Below are 24,576 nucleotides of genomic sequence, written 5' to 3' on the forward strand. Positions count from 1 at the left end.
TTCAGCCATAAATAGACCAGCTGTTGGTTCCAGATCATCCAGCACTGACTGGATGCACAGCAAAGTTCAAGAGCCAGGAGCAGGTTATGAAATGAATTCCCTCTAATGAGAATAGAGGGTAGTTTTTACCTCACAGAACACTCCAGAGTTTACAAAGCCCGTTCACACATGCTACACTGATACTCGTCATAGCGTTGCTGAAGGCTGACGTTCCCATTAATGTGTCCATTTTGCAAGGGAGCCAGGTTGAGACTCAGAGAGGCGAGGCCCCCTGCTCGGGATCATGTGGCTGGTCAGACGTTGAGTCTGATTCAAACCCAGTCTTTAGTTGCCTGGTTCCTCCTTCCCAGGTGGCTCTAGGAATGAACGTGAGAAGTTGGAGGCTGTAAAGCATGGCATGGACTCGGGAGCCGGACTGTGGCCTTCAAGTCCTGTCTCTGCCAGTTAACGGGCTTTGTGAACACAAGGAGGACACCATATTCTGTTTCCTTTTGTTCCGTCTGTACGCGGGGTGATGGTAGTCCCAACCTGATAGGATTGTTAGAAGTATTTTAATAAGTTAACACGTGTACAAGTGCTCAGATCATGCCTGGCACACGACACAGGGGGATGAGCTGTGACGGTCCTCTCCTCTGACTACCCACGGTGTGTTTTTTTTGTTTTGTTTCGGGGGTATTTTGTGTTTTTTTTTTTGTGGTACGCGGGCCTCTCACAGTTGTGGCCTCTCCCATTGCGGAGCACAGGCTCCGGACCCGCAGGCTCAGCGGCCATGGCTCACGGGCAGAGCCGCTCCGTGGCATGTGGGATCTTCCTGGACCGGGGCACGAACCTGTGTCCCCTGCATCGGCAGGTGGACTCTCAACCACTGCGCCACCAGGGAAGCCCCTATCCATTCATCTCTTGATGACACTTAGGTTGCTTCCATATCTTGGTAATTGTAAATAATGACGCTCTGAACATTGGGGTGCATGTATCTTTTCAAATACATGTTTTTGAAAACACGTGTTTTTGTTTTTTTCGGATTTATACCCAGGAGTTGAGTTTCGAGGTCATATGGTAGTTCTATTTTTAGTTTTCTGAGAACTCTCCATACTGTTTTCCACAGTGGCTGTGCCAGTTTACATTCCTACCAACACTGTACCAGGGTTCCATTTTCTCTAAAAATTGTAAATTTTCTTCCTAGGGGTAATTGAGATGGTAGTTCAATAATAACATAAGATCAGGTGAAGTCTAAAGAAATTTTAGAAAACCTGGATAAAGTAAGAAAACATCTGTTCGCTGGCATCTGAATGTTAGAGAGACACCAAGACATGTGGGCCAAGTTCTGGAGAGAAGGGAAACACAGACGCAAGCTTGACATTTGGTGCAGCTTTTCTCCTTGGGGCATTTGCGGATTCAAATCTTACAGCCCAGGAGCTGAAAAGCCAAGGAGTTCAAAAGACTCTAACCACAGAAGCTGCTGGCATCCCTTGACTTGTAGGTGCAGCACTCTAGTCCTGCCTCTGTGGTCACTGCCTCCGCCTCTTCTTTGTATATAATCTCCTCCTGTCTCTCACTTATAAGTACACTTACAGATGGCACTTAGGGCGAGGATAGTCTCAGCTCAAAATCCTTATATCCGCAAAACTTTACCTTGTAAGGTAACATTCTCAGGTCCCAGGGATTAGAGCCTGAGATCTTTGGGGCCACCAGTCAGCCCACTGTAAGCCCTAAACGTCTTCTCTCCTGAGGAGGGTCTAGGCTGGGCAGAAACCCCGACAGACATCTACCAGAGGCCAGATTGAGAGCCCTTTTAGAAGGTCAATTCTCAGCTCATTTGGAACCTTGCTATTGCCCTTTTTTTTTTTCTTTTCTTTTCGGTACGTGGGTCTCTCACTGTTGCGGCCTTTACCGCTGCGGAGCACAGGCTCTGGACGCACAGGCTCAGCAGCCATGGCTCACGGGCCCAGCCGCTCGGTGGCATGTGGGATCCTCCCGGACCGGAGCACGAACCCGTGTCCCCTGCACTGGCAGGCGGATTCTCAACCACTGCGCCACCAAGGAAGCCCTGCCCTTTCTTTTTTCCCCGGGTTTGTCCTCAACAGGGGGAAGCATTAAGAGTAAATGAGGGGCTTCCCTGGTGGAGCAGTGGTTCAGAATCCGCCTGCCAATGCAGGGGACACAGGCTCGAGCCCTGGTCCAAGAAGATCCCACATGCCGTGGAGCAACTAAGCCCGTGCGCCACAACTACTGAGCCTGCGTTCTTGAGCCTGCGAGCCACAACTACTGAAGCCTCCATGCCTAGAGCCTGTGCTCCGCAACAAGAGAAGGCCATGGAATGAGAAGCCCGCGCAACGCAACAAAGAGTAGCCCCTGCTCACAACAACTAGAGAAAGCCCGGGAGCAGCAACGAAGACCCAATGCAGCCATAAATTAAAAATAAAAATAATAATAATAATAAAATAAATGCATTAGCAGATTTTGTGTTTCCTCTCATCGTTAGTGTATTGCTTTCATTCCTAAGACCCTAAAAAATTGGAAACCACTCCACTTACCAGGAACACACTTTGCAACACGGATCCAGGGGAAGCTGTTTTCTTCCGTAGACACTTCATGACCCCGGTTTCCACAACAGCAGGCACTGCTGGCTCTGCCAAGTTGCTGGAGAAGGGCACCTTATCTGCAAAGCCACGAATCCAAATGGGCCCCCATTGGCAAGGGTGGAAGGAAGTTGTTTGGTTTAGCTTCTTGGGGGATCAGAAGATTGGGAGTTCTGGGGGGGGACTGCAGGTACCTTGCTGTCCCTTGGTACAACGTCAGGGGAAAGAAAGGTCGCTGGTAGCTTCTCAGAGCTACCAGTTGGGGCTGTGCAGAGCGTCTTAGTAAATGCCATTTTGGTTGCAAATAACAGAAACTCAAACCGGCTGAAGAAAAAAGGGGACATCTATGGAGAAGAAAAGATGGCTCCTGCCTGTCCAGACTCCTCCGCTTTGCTTGCCCTTTGTTTCTCTAACCTTCCGCATTTCCCTTCAGTAAACTCCTTTTCTGTTTAAGTTAGCCACAGGAGATTTCTGTTGGTTGCAACCAGAGAATCTTGAGTGATACAAAAAGTCCTAGTGGAACCCAAGGGCAGGCATTGGAATGGGCCTTTCCAAGGAAAGAAACCAGGAACCAGAAAGTCATCAGGAATCAGGGCAACTTTCTGCATCAGTTGGAATGCCTTCAGCTTTTTTTTTTTTCCTTCATGGAGCTCATAATCCATTCATTTTTTCAATAAGCAATTATTGAGTATCTATCCTGTGCCAGGCACCCTGCTAGGTCTTAGAGTTCCATACAGGTATAAAATATGCAAAGACCCCTGCCCTCAAGTAGCTCACATTCTAGTGAAGATAAGACATGTGAGCACATAGAGTATATTCACAACACAGAATACGAAGAGCTATGCCATGGACACATATACACCAGCAAACATAAAATAGATAGCTAGTGGGAAGCAGCCGCACAGCACAGGGAGATCAGCTCGGCGCCCCGCGACCACCTAGAGGGGTGGGACAGGGAGGGCGGGAGGGAGGGAGACGCAAGAGGGAAGAGACATGGGAACACATGCACATGCATAACTGATTCACCCTGCCACAAAGCAGAAACCGACACACCATTGTAAAGCAACTACACTCCAACAAAGATGCAAAAAAAAAAAAAAAAAAAAAAAACAAGAACTATGCCAGAGGGATGAAGCATGACTGTCTTCATAGACGTAGAAAGCCCAGATGCAATTATCCTGGTAGAGAGGGCCTGGGCAGAGAATCGCAGGTAGGTGAACCTGTGTGCACAGAGAACATGGTATGTATGAGAAGCTGCAAGTTTTCAACATCCGTGGAGCAAAAGAGTTCTTGCAAAAGTAGTGGGAGACGTGGCTGAAGAAATTGGTTGAGGATGAAGCATAAAAAATCCACTGAGGGCTTCCCTGGTGGCGCAGTGGTTGGGAGTCCGCCTGCAGATGCAGGGGACACGGGTTCGTGCCCCGGTCTGGGAGGATCCCGATTGCCGCGGAGCGGCTGGGCCCGTGAGCCATGGCGCTGGGCCTGCGCGTCCGGAGCCTGTGCTCCGCAGGGGGAGAGGCCACAGCAGTGAGAGGCCCGCCTACCGCAAAAAAAAAAAAAAAAAAAAAAAAATCCACTGAAGTGTGATCTTCTTTTCCTGAGGAGGCATGGGGGAGCCATGGAAGATTTTTAACCTGTTTGAGAACATGGTCAATTCTCTGGGTTTCACAAAAGTCCCTCTGGTGTCTGGGATGTGGTGAAAGTTGGGCTGGACCTTTCACCAGCGGGCATGCTCAGTGGCTCAGGAAAGGTTTTCGCTCTGCCTTGGGAAATTCTTCACGCCACTCTGGCAGAGGAGCTCGCCCCGCCCACGGCTTCTCCTCATTGGATTGGTTGAACTCAGGGAGGCTACCAGGAGGCCCAGTTGACCTCCCAACTCCACACCCCCGCCCCCGCCCGTTAACGCTCTGGGCGCGTGCTGCCTTCAGCTTTAAATAACAGAAAACTGGATGTGGGTAGATGGTAAAAATTTGGAGCCCCTCCCAAATGAGCTCTAGCCATGTGGCTTGCTTTGTCTGATGAGATGTTGGCAAACACATGGCAGGTGGAGACTTGAAAAGTGTGCTTTGGGGCTTTCTCTCTCCTGTTGCTCTTGGAAACCTGTACCCACCACACGTGGCCTGGTCTGGCCTGCTGGGTGATGAGGGACCACACCGGGCAGAATCAGACGTCCCAGCTGAGGCCTTTCTAGACCAGGGTTTCTCATTCTCGGTACTATTGACATATTGGATCAAATAAGTCTTAGTTGTGGGCAGCTGTTCTGTGCACTGCAGGATGTTTAGCAGCATCCCTGGCCTCTACCCCGAGATGATAGGATCACCCCCACCCCAGTTTAACAACCAAAGTGTGTCCAGACATTGCCCAATGCCCCCTGGGTGGCAAAATCGCCCCCAGTTGAGAACCACTGTCCTAACCCAGCTTGCCTGGCAATGACCAGGCAGGCATGTACACGAAGCCACCCTAAACGAGCCCCAGCCAAACCAACCAGACCAGTACAAGTGGCCAGCTTGACGCCTGGAATCATGAGAACTAATAGTTGCCATTTTAAGTCACTAACTTTTGAGTCGTTGGCTCCACAGCACAAACAGGTACATCTGACTACAGTGGCTGAAACTGAGAGGATTGATTTATTTATACAACAGGATGTACAGAGGTAGGCAGTTCAGGTACAGTGCAGAGCACAGTGATGCCACTAGGCTCCCACCCAGGCTTTTCATGTCTTTCCACTCCATTGTCCTTTGAGGTTGGCTTTGGTCTCTTGCTTGTTACCTGGTGATCCCCAACATGGCTGTTCCAGCTCCAAGACCAAGCTCCAGGAGAGGAAAAGGAGACAATGCAAAGGGACAAAGAGAAAAACTTTCTCCTAGCAAAGCCTTGTCTTTAATTCCAGAAGGGAAGCCCTGCCCAGGGCCTTCACCTGCATGTCACTGGCCAGAACTGAACAACACAGCCAGGTCTAGCTGCAAGGGAGGCTGGGAAATGAGGGCATTTCGCGTGCTGCTTATACAGTAGAGGGAGGCAATGACTAAGGGGCTTGTAGTGTCTGCTGCACTGTCTCTCTGGGGGTCGTCTTGGTTTCTTCTTCTTCTTTTTTTTTTTGCCACACGGTGTGGCTTATGCGATCCTAGCTAACTGACCAGGGATTGAGTCCGGGCCCTTGGCAGTGAAAGGGCAGGGTGGACTGCCAGGGAATTCCCTGGGTCTTGGTTTCTTGTCTCTACCTGTTGCTTATCTATCCTGGCCATCTCTTTCTAAGACTGGCTTTGTTTCTCCAAACACAGTGGGAGAAATGGCCACCCCAGCTGGGAACTGCATCAAGACTTTCAGCTCCGGACCCTTAATGACCTGTGTGGTAACTCCGTGTCCCACTTCCAAATATCAAGGGCACAGGTGCTGATTGGCCCAGCTTGGGTTAGAAGAGAAACCTGATTGGTCTGGCTTGGGTAGACTATCTACTGATCAGCCAGTCAGGTGCGGCCAAGAGAGCAGCAGTAGGTAGGGTAAACCTGGTTGGGGAATGTGCATTCTCAGAGAAAGGGGTGTGTGGCTGAGGAGACACCTAAAGAACCATCTAGTTCAAGGAGTGAAGAAAGGACATTGCCATTGTGGGTTGCAATGTTGATACGGTAAAGATTAACACGTCCTTTGAAAGACCTCAAATACAGTGGAGTCACATAGGCATTACATTTAACTTATGCAAATTCAAATATTTGTATTCAACCAAAGTAGTTTTTTTCCCACACAATTTGGCTTCCAAACATGAGCCAGCTACTTAACTACTGCCTGACCAAGTGATCTTTTCTGGTGCTGGAGATTGCTGTTTTGGATTTGGGGGATATGGTACAGTATAAGTAATATGTTCTTTATGGAAAACTGCTGGGATTTTCAAGATTATTTTTAAGGTCAGGTGATGCTCACCCTTCTCACTGTGTAAGAAGTACCTTTAGTGGAAGATCATGCAAATCATTTTTCCCATTTCCTTCTAGTTTTAATCAGTATAAAGAATGCATTTGGTTTTAAAATATCAAAATACTTTTATTGTGGCTTTTTAAAAATAAAAAATAAATGATATTCATGGCTTCTGGCTCTTCCTCCTGGGTTTTTTTTTTTTTTTTTTTTGGTGGTCTCTGGCCATACAAGAAAGGCAGGGAGAGAACAGATGGCTGGAGAGAAGGCAAAAATGAGGGTCTCTTCAAACACCACGGGAAAGGGGTGTGTCCACCTGGGCAGTGTGTGTTCTTTGATGACTGGGTACTTGGTCTGTCCTGATGGCCTGGGACTTGACCTACTGGGCTGTCTTGGCGCGGCAGAATGGGCAGCGTGAGATGGAGTTAGAAACCTGGGTTCCAGACCCAATTCTTGAATTTACTAGCTGTGTGACTTTAGACGGGCCATTTAACCTCTCTGGGCCTCAGCTTCCTCATTTGTAAAATGGGGAACATAATGCTATTTACCTCCCAGGGCTTGAGAGAGGATTAGACGAGAAGTGTTTTGAACACCGCAGAGCGCCATATAAACATGACTCACTGTTATGGAAGCGATAAAACTGGTTGCTGTTCACACTTATTATAATCAATTCAGATATAAATGCACTATACCATGGCCCCAACAGCCCTGAGGTTACCATTCTGTCCTGTGGCCCCAGTACACGCCCTGGGTTTTCTCAACTGCGGGCTTCTCAGAGCTCCTTGGAGGTGTGACATTTGGGTTTGTCACTACCCAAACACATAATTGCATCTACCAGGCCTAGGAGTCTGAATTTCAAACTTATTCTTCATATGCCTGCGTATGTTTACATTCATAATATCTGTGAAAAGAACCCCTCTCCTCACACACTCCAAAATACAGTATTGTGCAAAATACCAGTCTAGGAAGCAACACACTAGGGTAGCAACCTTTAATGTCCTAAAAAAGCATCTTAGTAGTTTGACGCAGAAGAGTTACACTGACTCACGGAGGATCACGCAAGGCCCAGCGGGACGACGTTTCTAGTTCCTTCCACCAGGTTTAGAAAACAGAAGGCTCTGGCTGGATTTGCTGGACATTTCTCTCTTCAGCATCTCCCTTCCTTGGTCCATCTTTGGGGTGCCTTTTCTGGCTCCAACCTACAACAAGCAAGAGCAACAAATGCCCAAACTCTATAATTGTAGGGAGATCCCCAAATATTTCTCAAATGGCATTTTTTTTTACTGAAAATAAAATCTTTGTTGTAAAAAGTATTTATATACACACATAGACGTGAGCAAAACGAAGGTAAAGTGATCCACCATTATCAAACTACCCACAGGTAATCTTATTCACATTTTGGTGTACACTCTTCCAGATACACAGATAACGTTTTCTTCTGACATTTGCATCTTTTTTTGAACCAGCAGTTTCTGATGATAGGCAATTTCATTGGGATGGACTTTCTCTCGAAAAGCTGTTACTGAACTGAATGCCTTATGTCTCTGATGTCTTAGGAGGGTAAAATGCAGCATACTCTAGGGGGTCTGTCTAACCCTTTTCTGAGCACTACTCCTGGATCCAGGCAGCCATGTGTATGACTCTGTCCCTGGTCATAGCTGATCGGGCACTTGGCACGGGCTGGGCTTTTAAGATGGTCACTCCCACTATTTGGGTTATGGGTTCTAAGATGCTACTTGCTTCCTGGGCTGGTCCTTTGAACTGGGGGACCATGAGGTCATTCCTTCCTGTCACATGACTGGAGAGAGCAGAGATCAGGGGAGCCACACAGAGACACAGAGAGGAGATACGGCCTGTGTGTGCATGTGCGCATGCTTGTGTGTGTGTAAAAGAGATGATGCCTGAGATCTGATGGCTTACCAGTTCTATTTCGAGGCCAGGCTCTCTTTCAGCTCCCAGTTTTTATGAGGCACTCACCCCTATATCCTTAAAAAAGCCCCCTCCCCACCTTTTTTTATTTTTTGCGGTACGCGGGCCTCTCAGTGTTGTGGCCTCTCCAGTTGCGGAGCACAGGCTCCGGACACGTAGGCTCAGCGGCCATGGCTCACAGGCCCAGCCGCTCCGCGGCATGTGGGATCTTCCCAGACCGGGGCATGAACCCGTGTCCCCTGCATCGGCAGGCGGACTCTCAAACACTGCGCCACCAGGGAAGCCCAAGGCCCACTCTTGGGGAAGGAGTCGCCCAAGTTACACTTGGCAAGGAAACTGGAGGAAACCTTTCTGTACTGAGGAGATCCTAGACACCAAACTTCTAAGCTCAGGCTGGAGGGCAGGGAGAATGGGAAGCTGGCTCTTTGCTCTTAGCCGAAGCACCATCTGCCCCGCTTCTGTTAAAGCCAGAGGCAGCGTGAAGTTCCAGGGCGTCTCACATCTCAGAGAAGCACAATGTTCCCACAACATCCGGCGCCCATCCCAATATCTCCTCTGCCATTTCACATCCGCAGGTGGTCCTCAGACAAAACCTAGATGTAGGGCAGTTTCTGCCTCCTCCCAGCTCAGTCATATATGTGAGTGAATAAGTAACAAACTTCCAGTCGTTTCCACTTTGCAGGGTGGCAAACGTCTCAGATCAAGTGGGGCCCTCAGGATGCTCTCTATCCTCTTAACATCCTGCTCTGGGGAGTAACCACCTTCTGGTCTTAGCACAAGGATGCTGGTTGAGAAGCTTCTATTTTTCAAATATATCCCTCACCTAGAATATCTTCGTTTCTTCCCATGATAATTTGGTTGCCTCAGCATGACTGTGGCCTTTTATCAAACTTGAATGTCTCCTCTCTCATATTCAACCAAAATGTGTTTGGCTTTCTAGCTTCCTGAGAGCTCGCCTCTACTGTCTGCAAAGTGGGAACGTGGACTGGCTTAATTCCAGTTCCAGGGCTGATTTGTCAATGGCAATGTTTCAACATGTTCAAGATTTCATAGTCTTAATTCTCGACTTTGAAGAGAATTCTAGAGGATGCTTCCTTGAAATTTAAGAGAAATACCACTGGAAATGTATCAGGTTTATTACCTGGAGGTTTATAACCTAAAGGAGGAAAAGCTAGCACTCACCTGGGTGTCAGATCTGCACTGATTCCCAGCTCTCCTACTGAGCTGTGTGGCTCTGGACAAAGAAAGTCTCTGAGCCTCAGACACCTCATCTGTAAATTGGGTATAATAACAACACCCACCCCATAGGGTTGTTGTGAAGCTTAAAGGAGATACTGCACGTCGGGTGTTTGGCTCTGTGCCCGGCACATGCCAAATGCTCAGTACATAATAGATGTGGGATAACTGTCCACTGGGCTTCCTGCTGACGTTCTAGGGTTTTCTCTCTTCTCTCTTCTGGCTCACCTGGAAATGTGAGTTCTGCATCTTTGAGTTCTTCATCAGCTCTCCAAACATTCGTCTCTTTAACACAGAAAGAATATTGACAACATTTAGCTTATGTTCTTCTTTGCCTTTTGCATCAGAGAAAAATGGATTTTTCTCAACTTTCAGATGCTACCCATTTGGATGGAATGTTGAGCCTTCCTAGGTGAGGAGGTGAGGATAGAGGTCTGCAGAAGGGGGTGTGGCTTTGGGGTAACGCTACACTGTCCTGCTGCACCTTTTAGGGAATCTCTGTTCCAGATTCCAGCAGAGAAGGAGGTGGTCAACCAAGAAGGCTACGAAGGATACTGTATTCTTCTTGGAGGACAGATCTGCTTTAGCTGGAAGCAGAGCCTCCTAGATCAGTGGAAGAGGCTGTAGATGTCCAGTGGCTTTCCACCCAGTGGAAATGTTGAAAGCCCCAGTGGCTAACCTCCCTGGCAGGGACTACAGGGGCCTGTTGGGAAGCCAGCATCACTGAAAACCTGGAGCTTGCCGCTCCCCTGGGGTTTGATGACTATTGCTGACCCTGATCTGCTCAAGACCCTGCACCTCAGGGGCAGCTCATCAAAGAAAGAGCACCCCCTAGGCACTGGATACACAAAAGTGAGAGGGAACTGGGGTCTCCCTTGCAGACTGACACTCCGCAGGTGAATGTGCAGTGGTGTCAGGAAGGAGACGTTCTCCTAGAGCCCTGAGCATCCACTGGGGTCGCCAACCTGATTCCTACAGCGGCCAGGAAAGTAAAAGAAGTGGGTGAAGTGAGCTGGGGTGGTGGTGGACAGCAGCAAACACACGAGCCCAGCGCCTTTCTAAGGGGCCTGGAAGATGGAGGCTTGTGATGGTGGCTTGTGGGTCTGTGGGCCTAGGGTCGCCAGATCTTCCAAGTTTCCCAGAGAAGCTGGAAATCCAGAGTATTCCAGGAAACTGCCCTATTTTGAAATGTAACTTAAAAAAAACTCCCATGAGCCAAATGGAATATATCTGTGGGCTGCCATCTTGCGACACCTGGTTCAGAACCTCCCTGCTTGGTGTCTAGTTGGTGCTCAGTAAATGTTGGAGGGGTTGCCAAATAAAATACAGGATGCCCAGTTAAATCTGAATTTCAGAATGAAGCCAACAAATTTGTGAGTGTGAATATGCCCCGTGTAATATTTAGGACATTTATACCGAATAGCTTTTGTTGTTTATCTGAAATTAAAATTTAACTGGGCATCGTGTTTTTGGTTTTTGTTTTCCCCTCAATCTGGCAACCCTACCGGGTAGTCACACAACTCAGGGAGGAAATAAGGCTGTCTTTTGGGACAGGGCATAGGTGCTTACGAGCCTCTTCCCTTCTCCCAGAAGGATGCTAACTCTACCCTCAGAGGACTGTCCGTGAAGGCTGATGGGCCCGTATTGAACTGACAATTGCCCTCCAGGCGTTTTCCGTGGAGAACGCCTCCAGCCTGCGGCCACTCGGTATTTATCACAAACTCCGTTGAGACAATCACTATCCAAATTCCCAGATATTACAGAGCAGGGCTTAGTTTTAAACCAACAGCCTTCTTCTCTCCCACCCCATCCCCCCCCCCGTTTTGTTTGCAGAACCGTTTATCCAAGCAAAATCCCATGAGGAACTTGGGGTATAAGATAACGCAGAGCTTCTCTGGCGGGAGAAAGGTGTGTGTGCTTTGAGAGTCACACCCTTCCATGGCACCCAAAGGCTCCAGGGAACCCCAGTTTGAACATTGCTGCAAAATTCCTTCCTGGATTAAGTTCCATCAGTGGGCAGCTGGGCACTGAGGGCAGAGCCTGGCCCCTGTGCACCTGCTTTTCCTGAACTTTACTGAACTCACTGGGATGTGATGAAGGGGGTGCGGGAGGGTCTTTTTCTTTAGCCTTCTTCTATCCGTATGCTGCATAGGCCTGGCCACATGGTTCTACTTCATCATTGTGGGCGGAAGAGCACCACCCGAAGCCCCTCCAATCCCACGCCCCTCCTACACAACATCTACCAATTGTGGGGCTTCCCTGGTGGCGCAGTGGTTGAGAGTCGACTTGTCGATGCAGGGGACACGTGTTCGTGTCCCGGTCCAGGAGGATCCCACATGCCGCCGAGCGGCTGGGCCCGTGAGCCATGGCCGCTGAGCCTGCGCGTCCGGAGCCTGTGCTCCGCAACGGGAGAGGCCACAACAGTGAGAGGCCTGCGTACCGCAAAAACAAACAAAGTAACAAACAAACAAAACACACAAGTGGCACGGAGGAAGCCAGAATCTTGAGAATACCTGGGCCCAAGGAAATCTTGGAAGATAGTGAGTTAAAGAGAATAGTGAGCATAATGACGATGGTAGGAGAGCATGTATGCTTTGTGGTCCTATGTGCTAAGGGTTTTGTATACAAGCTCCCATTGGGAAGGCTACGAGCTAGGTGCCATTTTTATTCTCATCTTAAAGAAGAGGGATCTGAGCTAATTAAGCAGAGGGAAGGTTAGGGGGTTTTCCTGGCTGAGACCACAAGGCAAAGCAGTGGTCACGCCGCTAGCCAGGACTTGATTGGCTGGAAATTTGATTGGCAGGAGAGCTGAGCGGCTTCTCCTGCCAGAAGCAGCCGGTGCCCTTCAGCCTTTCTTACACTTCAAGCCCTAAGAAAGGGCTTGCGTGCTTCCCAAGTGGCAACTTCTGTGCATTTAAAAATTTCCTCTTGAAAATCCCAGCCTTAGCCCTTTCACAAAAGGTATCTGGGTCCTTTCTTGGCCGTGGCCCTAGTCGTATTCACCAAAGAGAAGAGCACGTCCCATAAGAGCTGGCGGCTTTGGGAGGACCGGGGAAGGCGTCGGCTGGCAGGAAGCTCCCTGAAAGAATTAGAGGAATCCCCACCCATCCATGAGCTGCCTATTCTTCCCCCTTAGAAACGGGGCTTGTGATGTGCCAGGCACTGCAGGCATTTTGCCATTTAACCCTCCCGCTGCCCCACGCAGTAGGCCCCTTGCTAACAGTTTTGGTTGCTTTTGTTGAGGAACCTGGGATACAGAGGTCAAGCCACTTACTCAGGGTCATTCGGGGCAGCGGTTGGGCTTGACCCCTATATGTTTGACTCCAAATCTGGCCTCTGAACTCTGAGAGACACTGCCGGCTTCTCGAGGGATGTGGGATGTGGATTCGAGTGAGCACGGCCTGGGCCGCGGTTCCCGTCCCTCTGCCACATGGACAGAGCCACAGGCCCAGTTCGCTGTGAAGGCCCAGCATCTTATACCAAGTCTCATTTTCACAGCCAGAGATATTAGTGTGGAAATAGGACTTTTGATTCTTGAAAGGTCTGCTTGGTGAAGAGATGGTCAAACATTAAAACTACAAACTCCATTTTTTTTGGGGGGGGGCAATCCTGAGGCTTAAGATGTGTCATTTCATCTCAGTGCTTCAACCTTGCCACCTCTGTGAACGGGTGAAGAGTTTCAAAGTTTTATACAGGAGGCTAAAAAACTAAGGCTCCTTGTGAAAATACTAAGTGTAAAACTTAGAAAAGAGGAATTCTACTTTCTGTTCATTTCTGCTTAAAGACAACGAAGATATACTCCCTGGAAGGAACGGATGCCAAGACAGATGTATACAAGTGCCCTTTAGGATCCAGCAAAACATAAAATGTATTATTGTTTTCTTCCTGACAAACAAGGATTTCTGACAACATATTAACAACAAGCCTGAAATGCAAACCTGAGTCCTGGAGTGAAACCCCCAGGAGCAATGGTGCGAGGTATCCAAGGGGGCCACCCTGGTAAGGGAGACACAGAAGGAGGGGGTGTGGAAAAGTGAACCTGGGCGGGGGAGGGCAGCAGGTGGGGAGGAAATCCAGTTTCTGCCACTTAGTAGCCAGGGAAGGGTACCCTCTGTCAAATCAGCTTTCCCCTCTCTCTAAGGGGACGACACTTGCCAGCATCCCTTGCGGGTTGATGGGAGAGATGAAGCATGTGCGGTGTGGAGCAGGTGCCTTCCTCTTGGTAAGTCTTTCCCCCAGTTGTGAATTCCACAAATTTGAAAGCTACTAGCTGTAGCTCTTCTGGGGACCCTGACACAGGTTCAACTTGGCCATTTCATACCCTTCTCGGCTGAGGGATGTCTAGCGCCAAACAGGCAGGCATGTCCCTTGCCATGTGTGTGAATGAGGCAGCCCAGGAATAAAGCATGTGAAGCCTGATTATGTAAATCCTCAGGCTTTCAGTACATGACAATGGCCTTTTTTGGGCCCTTCGCTGTCCCATTCTGTGGTCTGGTGTCTCTGCTTTGGGGCCTAGTCTGCCAAGCCCTGGGGGCGGGGGGGGGGGCACTTCGGGGAGGGGTGAGCTCTGCAGAGGGCACATCAAAGGGAAAGTCACAACTCTGTCACTGGCCCAGCTCTCCCTGGCATTGCTTGGTGTGAAAGGAAACTGTCCTCTGCCTGAGGCAGCCCCATGACATATGCAGACTAAGGTTTGTGATGTTTAATTCACAGCAGTGAGCACTGGAAACACTTCATCCAGGCTCCCTCAGAGCAGGACAGCCACTTTTCATTTCTGGGGCTCTAAGCCAGAGAGCCTGCTGTCTGGAAACCTATTGCCTGGAAGGTTCGCAGGATGGGGGGCAGGCTTCTGCAAGGAACTATCTGACCATCACCTCCTGGTTGAGCAGAAGGGCACCGTTCTATGACCTTGGCCTCCTTAGAGCTCATGCAGGCAACAAACACACACATACAAATACACACACATGCCAACACACAGCACATACTCACATGTACACACATACACGCAAGCATGCGTGTACAAATACACAGCCCCAAGTCAGAAAGACTGGAGTACTATTCTGGCTACTCAGAAGAGCAAACCCAGATCTTTATTCTCAGAGAGCTTATTCCTCGGTGTATCCCTGGCACCTGGCAGAACAATGACAGTCAGAATCGCCGCCTTTGAAAACACTCGGGCTGTTCACTCAACTGATTGTGGTCATCATTGCAGGAGGCAGGGAAGTCAGATCATGACGCTGGACACCCTTAAACTCAGTACAGTGCTGTGTGACAATTATGTCTCAATAAAACTGGTGGAAAAAATAGTTATCTGGATAGAAAGAACAAAATAAAATACACGAATTATCAAAAGTTAAAAAAATACAGACGAGCTAGACTATGAGTCTCAGAAAGCACTGTTCACAACAGCCAGGACATGGAAGCAGCCTAAATGTCGATGGAGGAGTGGATAAAGAAGATGTGGTACAAATATACAGTGGAATACTACTCTGCCATAAAAAAGAATGAAGTAATGCCATTTGCAGCAACATGGATGGACCTAGAGACTATCATACTATGTGAAGTAAGTCAGACAAAGACAAATATCATTTGATATCACTTATATATGGAATCTAAAAAAATGATACAAATGTGCTTATTTACAAAACAGAAACAGAATCACAGACTTTGAAAACAAACTTATGGTTACCAAAGTGGAAATGTGTTGGGGAGGGACAAATTAGGAGTTTGGGATTAACATATGCACACTATTATACATAAAATATGTAATCAACAAGGCCCTACTGTATAGCACAGGGAACTCTACTCAATATTCTGTAATAACTTATATGGGAAAAGAATCTGAAAAAGAATAGATATATGTATATGTATAACTGAATCACTTTGCTGTACACCTGAAACTAACACAACTCTGCAAATCAACTATACTCCAATATAAAATAAAAATTAACTTAAAGAAAAAGAAAGTTTAAAAAAATAGAGGCAGCTAGACTATGAGTCTCAGAGAGGTTAATCTAGCACATATATATGGAATCTAAAAAAAAAAAAAAAACAAGGTTCTGATGAACCTAGGGGCAGCCAGGAATAAAGACACAGAGGTAGAGAATGGACTTGAGGACATGGGGAGGGGGAAGGGTAAGCTGAGACGAAGTGAGAGAGTGGCATGGACATATATACACTACGAAACATAAAATAGATAGCTAGTGGGAAGCAGCTGCATAGCACAGGGAGATCAGCTCAGTGCCTTGTGACCACCTAGACGGGTGGGATAAGGAGGGTGGGAGGGAGACAGAAGAGGGAGGGATCTGAGTATATACGTATGCATATAGCTGATTCACTTTGTTATACAGCAGAAATGAACACAACACTGTAAAGCAATTATACTCCAATAAAGATGTTAAAAAAATAAAAGCTGCCTGAAGTCACACAGTAAATGGCAGAACAAGAGTCTAAACCTAAGTCTGCCTAACGCTAAAGCTATTCTGCCACCTTCCTTTGCAATGAGCGAATGCATTCTGTGCTGCCTGGATCCCACTGGGACCTCAGTTGGCTGTTTCTAAAGGGAGCTGAGGGGCAGCCTCAGAGGCTCTGCTCCGAGCAGGGACCTCTCACCTTCTGCTGCCTGATCGCCCTGGTGACCCTCTTCTCCTGGTGCAGCCGCTCTTCCATGTGCGCCAGGGCCTCCTTCAGCAGCGCCTTTTCTTCGGCCTCTTTGGAGTTGTCGTCCTTCAGCTTTGCCACCTGTGACTGGTACATCTGAACCGACACTTTGCTCTGCCTGAGCACACGGGAGAGACAAAGTCTCTTTTCTCCTCAGCTTTCTCACTCACCAACAATGCTCCTGACCTGGGAGATCCTCAGAACACTTCCATATATGCCTGGCTTCGCGGTTTCCTTACAAGTGGGGGGAAGGCTGAAGATGTGGGGACTAGAGGGCAGAATAAATAGCCCATTGGCTGTGGACGTGCAGCACGAAGGGGGCAACGGTTATGCTACCAGCCCCTCCCAATTTCCCAGAGAGGGTGGGGGAACGGATACCACTGAAAATAGGATGGAATTACGAAAAGCACACACATGGTGAAACATCAGACACATTTATAAAAGGTGCACCTTATTCCTTAACAGTAGGGTACTTTAACTGCTGCTTTCTTGCCCAGAGACTTGGGTCCATAAGGCCCTGAGTCACCATCCCGCCTCCCCCCTCCACACCCAGGCCTCTGTCCTCTTGTCCTGGTCCCTACGGGTCTGCAGCTGCACCGAGGTTTAGCCTGGAGAATGGAGGCCTGGGCCTTTTGCCGGGGACACGGGCCATACTTGAGCTGTTCAATGTCCTCCTCGTATCGTCTCAAAAGCTCTTCTTTTCTCTGCAGCTGGTTCTTGAGTAGGGTGATCTTATCAAACACCAGGTACAGGTCTCTTTGTCGAAGCTGGTAGACTCTCTCCCTCTCTTTTGGGGAGAGGTGTTTCATGGACACGTGACCTGACATATCTTTGATGTTCATCAAACTCCCGAGGGTTTTGCTCATATCCATGTACTACGAGAAAGCATTTCTCAGGTAATAGGCCTGGCCCAAGACCGCTGGTGGCCACTTTGAGGAGGCAAACATCTAACTCTGTTTCATTCATTTTCTGCAGTTGCAGAGAAGAAACACATGCTTTGCAAATGAGTGCATTTGGGGTTTTTAGTACGACTTTCATTTTCCCCCGCATCCATTTACACTATGCCTTTTTAAGAATTGGGGTGGGGGAGGGGGAATGACAACAGACATAAACATTCATTCTTACTACCCAGTCTTCCAAGGAATTGGGCTCTGCAATTTCCAGCCCATGCTGGGATAGGAGATGGGTCTCGTGGAGCTACTGTAACAACTAAACATGTATGTGGAGTTGATGTTTAAACTATCTGCAGGGCACGCACGTTTGGACAGGAGGGGACTGATGCTGGGTATACCTACCAGGTTTTCACTAAGATCTAAAGCGTCAGCCACATCCATTTTCCCTAACTTCTCAGAGACCATGATGGACCCTGGGCTGGAAAGGCCATTTTGAGGCTGAAATAAAAAAAAAGAAAAACTCTCTTGGCATTCCATTATGATTTTCTACATCCAGAATAATAACCCAAAGAATAATGGAAGAACTGGAAAGTTACTAAAGAATAATTTGAGAGAGTTAATTTTTTTAACACCTTTATTGGAGTATAATTGCTTTACAATGGTGTGTTAGTTTCTGCTGTATCAAAAAGTGAATCAGCTATACGTATCCATATATCCCCATATCCCCTGCCTCTTGCATCTCCCTCCCACCCTCTCTATCCCACCCCTCTAGGTAGACACACAGCAACGACCTGCTCTCCCTGTGCGATGCAGCTGCTTCCCACTAGCTATCTATTTTACCTTTGGTAGCGTGTGTGTGTATATATGTCCACGCCAAGAGAGTTGGTTTTAAATCCATTCTGACTCTGAGAACTGCTTTCTTTATGACTGTGCTCCTACCCCTTCAGAGCACAACTGCCTTTGAAATGATGCATCACTTGTGCCGTTCTTTGGCCACCGTCTCGTCTGTCTTCCCTTTAGGCCAGTGGTTCTCAACCGGGGGTGACTCTGGCCACCCTACCCCCTCCAGGACATTTAGCAATGCCTGGACACATTTGTGGTTGTCATAATTGCTGCTGGCGTCTAGTGGGTAGAGGACAAGGATGCTGCTAAACACCCCATGATGCATAGGGCAGTCTCCCAAACAAAGAGTTACCTGGCTCAAAAAATCAGTACCGCTGATGTTGAGAAGACAAGCTCCAGAAAAATGGGGACCATGCGGCTTTTGCTCACTATCTCCCTCCTTGTGCCCAGCATGGCACCTGTCACCGAGTGGTGCATAGTGGTCATGTTTGTTGAATGAACGAATGAAGGTTTAGTGGAAAATGGCCTCCCTCCTTTTTACTAAAGGAATCTCATTTCTGTGCAGCAGAAACCATACCCTCACAAAATTCAGCCCAACCTTCTCCTAGCTCTGGAACCTGGTGGGTGGGCATCCCTTCAGAACCTTTCCAGAGACAATGCAGATAGTGTTTGCAGCTGCATCTCCCTAAGACCCCAACCAGCCAGCTGGCTGCTGGAAGCCCAACTGACTGCATGGAAAGGCCACCAGACTGAATAGGGGACCTGATCTGAACGACTACAAATAACCATAACAAGCCTCCTTAAAAAATAAATTGGCTTTTAATGCTTGCCATGAGCCTCTCTTAGCCCTAGCATTTGTTGGCACTACCCTGAAAACCTCTGAGATTAAAAGCAAAACAACTACAAAAATATAAACGCCCCCAAAGTGACTGTGATAGATAAGAGTGGACATATTTGTCTATGTACCTATGGAGATGAGAATAAAAGAGGGTATCTGAAGATGACAATAAACCGGGCAGATCTGCTGCAAAAAGAACCTGAGATGCTGTTCAGTGTCTTCAGCTACCCTGAGCTGCATCCTCTGTACCTCTCCAGACGCCCCCTCTTTTCCTGAGGGGAGGGTCACTAAGGAAGAGCCTGGGCTACAGGATCCAAGCACACAGTCCCCACCTGGTCTCTGCAGGCTAGCAGACACACCACCAGGGACACACCCCTGGTGTGTCTTCAATCATTATTCTGTGACCTTGGGTGAGGTACTTGACCTCCTGAAGCCTTAATTTTTCTTATCTGTTAAATGGGGACAATAATAGTAACTATGACACAAGGCTGCTACGAAGGTTAAATGACATAAGGCATGGAGCCGGCTGAGCTCAACGCCTGGCACACAGTAAGCAGTTCACAGATGTCAGCTATTCTTCCTCCTGCTCTTTCCTTTAATTACTGCCAACCTTGGAGGATTGAGAGTTGGGAGGTTTCCTGCTCTGTGGTGTCAGTGGTGGGATGAGGGCTTGTTGCCAAGGGGAAGGTCAATCTTGGAAGCAGGACCATCAGGACGTGAGATCCAGCTGAGCTCCCCACCTGGAGACGGTCCCTCTACTCCCAACCTCAGAGAAGGAAGATTCGATTTTACCAGGAAGACCAACACGTTTCTGAAGACTCACATCTCTAGACGTGTGAGCAAATGTCTAGAAAAATTGTAGGAGAAAATGCTGGTACAGATAGGATGGCTTTATTATGTTTTCCAAAAGCTGGTTTAGACCAGCTGCCGCAGCAAGCCACGCTGACCTGAGCTGTCCATTGTCATGTGTCAGTCAAACACCTGATCAAACATCCATTTAGGATACACGGCACCTTCAACCTAACAATCAAATTACTTCTGAAAATCCTGGAAAACACAAACTATGCTCCCTAAGAAAGGAAGGTTTTCTTGGATAATACTCTTTAAATACTGTTTGACAATAATAACTATCATCTATTAAAGTGCTCGCTATGAGCTAGGCACTGGGATAAGCACTTTACATGATGATCTCCTTTAATTTTTCCATCATCATTTTACAGCTGGGAAATGAAGTCCCAGAAAGGTTAGGAGCCTGCCCAAGGTCACAGAGCTTGCAGAGCTGGGATTAGGACACAGGTCTCTGATTCTAGAACTTGTGTCTTCTTAATCATCATGGCTCCCTTCTGCTGCCCTTTATGTGTTCATGTTTTTCAGTTTATAGCAAAAAGCAAATGTTAGGCAAGCTCATGACATACTGTTGTACATTAGCTTGTTGGATATTTTCTGCAGAATACAACATGTGATGTGAAAAGGAGGGCCCAGAGATTGACCTGGCCAGCATCAGTGCAATGATATATCATGCTGTACATGATGGGAAGCCGCCTTTCTATTCAAACATTGGATCGCTGGTACGGCCAGGCACCGACCAGTCCATACAGGTGCCAGCCCATCAGGGAGGACCTGGCCTCGAACCAATGATGTATACAGTGGTGCCAGGGCACACGGCTCGTGTCTGTCCTCATGCCCACCCTCCCCACGTGTCAGTCAATGCAGAGACAAAGTTTCTTTGGTTACCGTTCCGATCTCTACTCTTGAAAAAGTTGGCAAGTCAGGTTTTACATCGAATATTTTCCGAACATTTTTTTCCATCCCGAGGGTCTTTAAGTCTAGAAATGATCCATCCATGTGGTCCTTGTGATCTATAAAAGAAATAATTTACACTCAAAAGAAAGGCTCAGGAAGAAGTTACTGCATGTAAAAGTCACAGCTGCTATTTACTGGACCCTTACCACAGGCCAGTACTAATTAGCTCACCATCCTCCCTTGGCAGGTGAGGCATCGAGGCCCAGAGAGGTGAAATGACTTGTCCAAGGCCACACAGCTCATATGAGGCTGCAGCCTCCCAGGGCGGGGGCACTGAGGGGGAACCTTCGGCCACAGGTGTGAGGATGGACTTGAACCCAGGCTTCTGTGTCCTAGCCCAGGGCTCCACCCAGCAGCAAGCTTGGTTTCTTGAAAGCCCTATTCCCTCTAAACAGGGTATTTATCCTGGGAAGTTCCCCAAGGTTGGTCCTTGCACAGCATCCATCTATGAAAGAGTCCCAGGGGAGGGGCCATCATTCACCTGGAGTGATCACTGCTTGGCTGAGGCCCCACTGGGCGTGGGCACGCGTGGGTGTGCAGAGTTGGAGGGGATGGCGTGTCAGAATGGAAGAGGTGGTTGGGTGAATGATGCCTCCCCCCCAAAGATGTCTGGGTCCTAATCCGTAGAGCCTATGAACATTACCTGACAGGGCAGAAGGACCTTTGCAGATGTGATGAAGGTAAGGATCTTGAGATGCGGGCTTATCCTGGATTAGCTGGGGGGACCCAACATAGGCGCATGGGTTCTTACAAGCAGCAGACACAGGGAGTCTGACTACAGACAGACAGAGACGGTGTTGTGACAGAAGCAGAGAGTTGAAGGTGCTCCTCTGCCGTGAGCCAAGGAAAGCGGGGAATTTTTATTTCCTCGCCTTTTCCAGTCTAGAGACTAGAAAAGGCAAGGAAACGGATTCTTTCCTAGAGCCTCCAGAAGGAAGCAGCCCCTTGCCTTTACCTTAGCGAAACTGATTTTGGACCTTTGGCCTCCAGAACTGTAAAAGAATAAATATGAGTTGTGTTAAGCCCCTAAGTTTGTGGTAATTTGTTAGAACAGCCATAGGAAACTAATATGGGGGGTGAAGGCAGGAGGTAGGATGAGAGGTGGGGAAATGCAGTGCATGTTCTGGAAGAGCTTAATTGGGGTAGAGCAGATGATGGGGGAGGGGAGGAGTAGAGGGAAGAGTCGGGATGGAAAGCTGAGCTCAGTTTGTGGCCAGCCTAGAACCGTAGCCTAAAGAGTATAAACTTGATTTAAACATCACTGAAATGTCACGAGTGTGACCTGTGTGCCCGGCCCTCTGCCAAGCAATCAACGCATCACCCCACTGTATTGTCCCACCATCGCCTCCTTTTACACACGAGGCGGTCGGGCTCTGAGACCTGTGGCTGCTGGACGCCACACAGCTGGCAAATGGCTGAGCCAGGGATTGGGATCACAGTGGTGTGACTCCAGGGTCTGAGTCACTGCTATTTCAGCTTCTGATGGAGCAGTGAGCTGGCTTAATGAAGGGTGATTTTTTTTTTTTCAGAAAAATAACCGGGATGTATTAGAGACGAAGGAGCCAGCAGCATTTCTCAACTGCAGCATCTCGACGTGTTGGGCTGGACAGTCCTCGTTGTGGGAGCCGTCCTGGGCACCGTAGGACATTTAGCAGCATCCCTGGCCTCCACCTACTGGCTGCCAGGAGCATCACCCACCCAAGCTGTAATTATCAAAGATGAGAGGGTTTCAAGAAAGCAAACCGAGAGGGTTGGGTAGGCCAGAGAGAACATGGTGGTGGGAGGAAGCTGGGGCTTCAGTGCAGGGGGGCCACGTCAGTTGCCAAAGAGGCAAAGACAATGTGGGAAGTTGGTGGTGAGCACACAGGGTGTAATGCATTTCAAGGTCTTAGTGGGACAGGAGTACAAGCAGTAGAAAAGGAGCTAAAGAAGCAGTGGTCCCAGTGAAGATGCACCAGCTTGAAGCGCATGTTTGATGACGAAGGAGAAAGATGGAGTGGGAGGCTTTAGACGCTGAAGAAGGAGGTCGTGATTCAGGAGCTTGTGCACAAGGTGGTCTGGGAGGGAGAGAGAAGGGGAGACTCAGGGAGGGAAGAGCTGCATTTGGAAAGAGAACGTAGTGAGGGAAGATGGAGGGAAAGGAGGAAAGGTGGGTGCGGAGAGAGACAGGAGGGGAGCTGAACCGGCTCGTGCCTGGGCCCTTGACCTCTGACAATGCCACTTGCTGAGAATTTCCAGCTTGGAAGAGTGAGAATAATAATATTATAATAATAGCTATTCAGTATTAACCACTTGCCGTGTGCCAGGCACCATGCCAGAAGTTTACCACGTGATATTTTCTGATCATTACAAACAGCCCAGCAAGGAAATGTGTTTGCATTTATAGGTGAGACACAGACGCCCAGCAAGGTTAAGCTATGGAGCTGGTAAGCAGTAGGATCAGAATTCAGACCTGGGTCTGTCATTCTCTTTTCAGAGAGACTAGAGGCTGGAGAGTGAAGGGCTGGGCTGGCTGATGTGAAGGGTGCATGAGGAGAGGGGCGCTGGGCGGATCCCGAGATGGCAGAGATGGGTGATGCGGACTTGGGCTGTTGGAAAGAGGGATTTTCTTCTCTGGGAGAAGAAGCAATTCTTGATTATAGTTCTGGTTACAAAAGTTACATATGCCTGTTACACAAATCCAAACAGGGCAGAAACCCATAAAGTGGAAAGTGTCCCCCCGCTGTATCCTCAGTGGCCGGCACACAGTAGGGCTGCAATAAATAGTTGTTGAACGACTGCGGGAAAGTCAAGGCTCACGCAGTCTCATCATGCTGGGATAATACTCTCAACACTTTTATGTCTTTTCCTCCAGATTTCTCCTGTGGTTGGATATTGGCATTTGAAAAAAAAAAAAAAAGAAAAAAAAAGGGGAGAACAGTGTGCATATTGTATTACAACTTTCTTTTTTTTCACATAAAAATACTGTGTATCTTGGATATCTGAGAAAGAGCGATTTTCTATGTATGCAGGGAATCCTTTTATTTGCAACAAAGTCTTGCAGAAATAGACACAATCAACTGAGCTTGCAAAGATCAATGTAAAAAGTCCTTTCTTTCCCTTATCAAAAGAAGCTGAGAAACCAGGCAGGAGGAGAGGGGAGCTGACTTTTAAGGTCCTCCTTAGATGTTTCCTGTCTTCCAGTGGGACCACACAGTAATCCTTCAGCAATCAGATTTTTTTTTTTTTAGGTCGCAGCTTTTTTATTTTTTAATTGAGATATAGTCAATGTAAAATATTGTATGTTTCAGGTGTACAACATAGTGATTCACAATTTTTAAAGGTTATATTCCATTTATAGTTATTATAAAATATTGGCTATGGGCTTCCCTGGTGGCGCAGTGGTTGAGAGTCTGCCTGCTAATGCAGGGGACACGGGTTCGGGCCCTGGTCTGGGAGGATCCCAAATGCCGCGGAGCGACTAGGACCGTGAGCCGCAACTACTGAGCCTGCGCTTCTGGAGCCTGTGTTCCGCAACGAGAGAGGCCGCGACAGTGAGAGGCCAGTGCACCACAATGAGGAGTGGTCCCCGCTTGCCACAACTAGAGAAAGCCCTCGCACAGAAACGAAGACCCAAGAGAGCCAAAAAAATAAATAAATAAACAAATGTGGGGTTTAAAAAAAAAAGAAAAGAATTAAAAAAAATTAGGAAAAACTGAAATTAAAAAAATATATATTGGCTATATTCCCTGTGCTGTAAAATATATCATTGTAGCTTATTTATTTTATACATAGTAGTTTGTACCTCTTTTTTTTAAATTGGAGTATAGCTGCTTTACGATGTTGTGTTAGTTTCAACTGTACAGCAACGTGAATCAGCTCTATGTATTCATATATCCCCTCTTTTTTG

General features: G+C 48.0%; 1 protein-coding gene across 3 annotated transcripts in view; it reads right to left on the minus strand.

The window, feature by feature from the left end:
- The window catches only part of LOC308611318 (forkhead-associated domain-containing protein 1-like), a 74,179-nt gene that overhangs the window by 37,036 nt on the left and 12,567 nt on the right, over nt 1-24,576 (minus strand). The window contains exon 4 of one of the 3 annotated variants that reach the window (XM_081260146.1): nt 23,294-23,440. The exons of 1 other annotated variant lie outside the window; for it this stretch is intronic. In XM_081260146.1, coding sequence (XP_081116272.1) covers nt 23,418-23,440 — 23 coding nt within the window. In that variant the 3' untranslated portion in view covers nt 23,294-23,417. Of the gene's footprint in view, nt 1-23,293; nt 23,441-23,473; nt 23,549-24,576 lie in introns of those variants that run through there. One more of the 3 variants, XM_081260144.1, reaches the window with a different exon arrangement.

Source organism: Mesoplodon bidens, assembly GCF_964165515.1.
Source record: "Mesoplodon bidens genome assembly, contig: HAP1_SCAFFOLD_298, whole genome shotgun sequence".
Classification (NCBI taxonomy): domain Eukaryota; kingdom Metazoa; phylum Chordata; class Mammalia; order Artiodactyla; family Ziphiidae; genus Mesoplodon; species Mesoplodon bidens.